The following is a 4256-nucleotide window of genomic DNA, read 5'->3' as shown; positions in this document are numbered from 1 at the left end:
AAAGTGGATCAGGACAGGTGGGTGGTTGTCGTGGACAGGTGAACCGTCATTGATTTGAAGTTGGACGGGCGAACCGTCGTTGATCTGAGATTGGACGGGCGAATCGTCGTTGATTTGAGATTGGACGGGCGAATCGTCGTTGATCTGAAATTAGACGGGCAAACCATCGTTCATCTGAAGTTAGACGGGCGAACCGTCATTCATTTGAAGTTGGACGGGCGAACCGTCGTTCATTTGAGGTTGGATGGGCAAACGGTCGCTGATTTGAAGTTGGACGGGCGAACTGTCGTTGATTTGAGGTTAGACGGGCGAACCGTCGCTGATTCCAAGTTGGACGGGGGAACCGTCGTTGATTCGAAATTGGACGGGCGAACCGTCGTTGATTCGAAATTGGACGGGCGAACCGTTGTTGATTCGAAATTGGACGAGCGAACCGTCGTTGATTCGAAATTGGACGTGCGAACCGTCGTTGATTTGAGGTTCGTCGTTGATTCGAAATTGGACGGGCGAACCGTCGTTGATTCGAAATTGGACGGGCGAATCGTTGTTGATTCGAAATTGGACGGGCGAACCGTCGTTGATTCGAAATTGGACGGGCGAACCGTAGTTGATTTGAGGTTGGACGGGCGAACCGTCGTTGATTTGAGGTTGGACGGGCGAGCCGTCGTTGATTCGAAATTAGACTGGTGAACTGTCGTTGATTCGAAATTGGACGGGCGAGCCGTCGTTGATTCGAAATTGGACCGGCGAACCGTCGTTGATTTGAAATTGGACGGGCGAACCGTCGTTGATTTGATATTGGACGGGCGAACTGTCGTTGATTTGAAAGTGGACGGGCTAACCGTCGTTGATTTGAAATTGGACGGGGAACCATCGTTGATTTGAAAGTGGAGGGGCGAACCATCGTTGATTTGAAAGTGAAGGGCCGAACCGTCGTTGATTTGAAATTGGACGGGCGAACCGTAGTTAATTTGAAATTGGACAGGCGAACCGTTGTTGATTTGTAATTGGACGGGCGAACCATCGTTGTTTTGAAATTGGACGGGCGAACCGTCGTTGCTGGGGATCAAACTATCCTCGGCACAAACAATTCCAACAATCACGGGTAGGTCATGTCAGGTAGGTTGAATTCCATTTGTTGGGAATTAGAGCCAATCTCCTTATCAAAGACCATCCGAGGCAGAGCAATAAGGCTGCTGGAAGATGCGGTTGAGGCTAGACTGAAGTAGAGGTAGCCGTTGGGGGTGGGCCAAGGCAGACTTTCCTGGAGAATAATTAATTGCAAACAGACGGACCATCAGACGATATGGCTGATCGTCGTTGATGGATTGAAAAGGACGATATGGCTGATCATCATTGATGGATTGAAAGGTACGATATGGCCGATCGTCGTTGATGGATTGAAAAGGACGATATGGCTGATCGTCGTTGATTGAATTGATTTGAGGGACGTCATGGCTGATCATCGTTGATTGAATTGACTTGGGGGACGACATGGCTGATCGTCGTTGATTGAATTGAATTGGGGGACGACATGGCTGATCGTTGTTGATTGAATTGATTTGAGGGACGACATCGCTGATCGTCGTTGATTGAATTGATTTGAAGGATGACATGGCTGATTGTCGCTGATTTGGACAAGATCGGAGGATCATACTTCAGAATGACCATACAATTTTGGGGATTGGACAGGACCGGCTGTCGTTGAGAGAATGGGCGGATCATTGTTCAGGATGATCGTGCCGTTGAATTTGGACAGGATCAGCTGTCGTCAATGGAGATGGGCTGCTTCGAACTGTATTCTGATCACCACAGTGTGCTCCAGGTGCTAGCGGAGTGGGACAGAGAGGCTGTGTGCTTGGCATTTGTCATGGAGAAATGGATAAGGAGAACGGCATGCAGCACCTCCCTCTTATAATTGTACTATCATAGAGCAGCGGCTCCGGCTCCAGTTCTTGTAGTGAATAGATCCCAGGTAAGAATCCCAAAAATCCTATGTCATAATTGTGTTGTTTACCTTGGTATCGTTTTTGGATATTTATATCCCCATCATGCTAATTCAATTATGTTATGTGAAAATGGATTGGGAAAATAAAAAAAGGTTGTCTACATGGATGAGCCGAGTACTGGACTGGATCCAGCTTCAAGAAACGAATTATGGAACGTTGTGATGCGTGCCAAGGCGAACAGAGCAATTATACTCACCAGTACATTACTCCCTCTCAAATAGGAAAATAGTACAGAACTGCAAGTAGTCTTCTTTACTAACTATGTTTCACACAATCGTTTTCATTCAATTCTAATGATATTGCTCAATCGTTTCAGCACATTCAATGGAAGAAGCTGAGCATCTCTGTGACAGTGTAGGAATATTTGTGGATGGCAGCTTGCAGAGCATAGGAAATGCAAAACAGGTAATGTTTTATGGCAGTTTCAATTGTCTATTCCTTGAGATGGACATAAAATTAGTGTTATTGATATGGATTTTGGATTTAGCAGCGGTTGCCAAACATCGCTATAGCTAGGCTATACCAGCGGCTACGAAGCCGGTACTGTATGCAACATATAATAGTGGTTCTCCCAAGGGCCACTGTAGATTTATCTCTACCAATGTTTTGTGAAAGCATTGCTATATATAGGCTTTACCGACTAGAGTCCCAAGGTCTATAACAGCGCTTTTTGATATCTTTAGCAACATTTTCAGCTGCTGCTATAGAGCGATTTCCTTGACGTGTGAATAGACGGAGTGATTTATGTTTATCCATCTATAGTATATTGCAAGCAAATTATCTCCCTGGAGGACCAAATCATAAAATCGAGAAAAGAATGATTTATGCAATTAGAGCTGTAGCCCCTGCTTATATGATCTATTTTCCCATTAAGTGAGTTCTAATATATGCGAGCCGTTCAAATAATAGGCAATATTTTTTATGTATGTATCTTTTTTTTCCCAATTGATTGTGTAATAGACAATGCTATTTGTTGATATACTACAGTTAAAGGCCCGATATGGAGGATCTTATGTGTTCACAATCACGACATCATCGGACAATGAGCAAGAAGTGGAGAGGTTGGTTTGTGGTCTCGCCGTCAGTGCTAACAAGACGTACCACATATCCGGAACCCAAAAGTTTGAGCTTCCGAAAAACGAGGTCAGAATAGTAGATGTGTTTGAAGTAGTTGAGGCTGCAAAGAGCAAATTTACTGTTCAAGCGTGGGGTCTAGTTGATACTAGCTTGGAGGATGTCTTTATCAAGGTCACACGTGCGGCAGAGGCCTTCAACGTCATATGATCGCTAGTGCCAATAAAGTTTGAGGATTCTGCATTACTGCGATGATAAAAAGCTGGTTTACTTCAGAGTTATTTAGTTGTTGTAGGGAGGTGAAAAAACTGTATATGAATGTTAAAGCATTCATATGAATGTTATTTGTTTAGAGTTATTTAGTTAGTTAGTGTAATTTGTTTTCAGAACTGTTCACTTAACAATATGAATGTTAAAGCATTCAAGCTTTGTAATAATAGTATAATAAGAACATACCCAATAGCCTTCTTTCACAGATGATAATTGTTAAATTTTCAAATCCATAATAGTGTAATATATTGTCGTTTGATAATCGTTAAATTCTTAGAGGATTAGTCAATCAAGTAATAGAGTGTTGAAGCTATCTTGAGGTCCTTTTGGACTGGTCCAGATCTCAAGAAGTCTGGTTCTAAGGTAAAGTGGAGTGATGTATGTACTCCTAAAAACTAAAAAGGAGGGCGGCCTTGGGTTCAGATCCCTCAAGGATCGGAATAGGGCAGCCATGTCCAAACTTTGGTGGGCCATCGCTAGTAAAGCAGATACATTATGGATCAAATAGGTATGGATCCACCTGATCCATAATGTATGTGGACTATGAACATTCCTATTAATAAATAAGGAAATTTCCAATTTGAGGCATTGGGTCCAACCATGGATTAAGTCTATAGTGGGAAATGGTTTGAATGCTTTCCTATGGCTAGATAACTGGCGTATCCATTTGGTCACATGAAAGCCTGGTTTGGGGACAGATTTGACCATAATCTGCTTAGGAAGGTATCCACCAAGGTGGCTGCTATATATCATCAGAGGGAATTCATGGCATTCGGATAGGAGAAGGAACCCTGTTGTCAAAGAAATCTTGGACTGTATCCCTGCTACCATGCTTCCAAATCCAGCTAAAACTGATTCAGTAACTTGGACTTTGACTGCTACGGGGGAGTTTAGTATCAACTC

The 4256-nt window shown here is 43.3% G+C and overlaps 1 protein-coding gene across 2 annotated transcripts; it reads left to right on the top strand.

The window, feature by feature from the left end:
- Window positions 1–488: 488 nt before the first annotated feature.
- On the top strand, window positions 489–3582 carry LOC131299968 (ABC transporter A family member 12-like). 2 transcript variants are annotated; one of them, XM_058325568.1, is made up of 4 exons: window positions 489–1975; window positions 2102–2207; window positions 2326–2414; window positions 2997–3582. In XM_058325568.1, the coding sequence occupies exons 2-4, from the start codon at window positions 2111–2113 to the stop codon at window positions 3291–3293; spliced, it is 483 nt and encodes a 160-aa protein (XP_058181551.1). In that variant the 5' UTR covers window positions 489–1975; window positions 2102–2110; the 3' UTR covers window positions 3294–3582. The 2 variants fall into 2 exon arrangements, with proteins under 2 accessions (XP_058181551.1, XP_058181552.1); XM_058325569.1 differs by lacking the exon at window positions 2102–2207.
- Window positions 3583–4256: the final 674 nt, after the last annotated feature.

Source organism: Rhododendron vialii, chromosome 9a, assembly GCF_030253575.1.
Source record: "Rhododendron vialii isolate Sample 1 chromosome 9a, ASM3025357v1".
Classification (NCBI taxonomy): domain Eukaryota; kingdom Viridiplantae; phylum Streptophyta; class Magnoliopsida; order Ericales; family Ericaceae; genus Rhododendron; species Rhododendron vialii.
The sequence above is the reverse complement of the archived record's forward strand: the minus strand, read 5'-3'. Positions and strand labels throughout refer to the sequence as shown.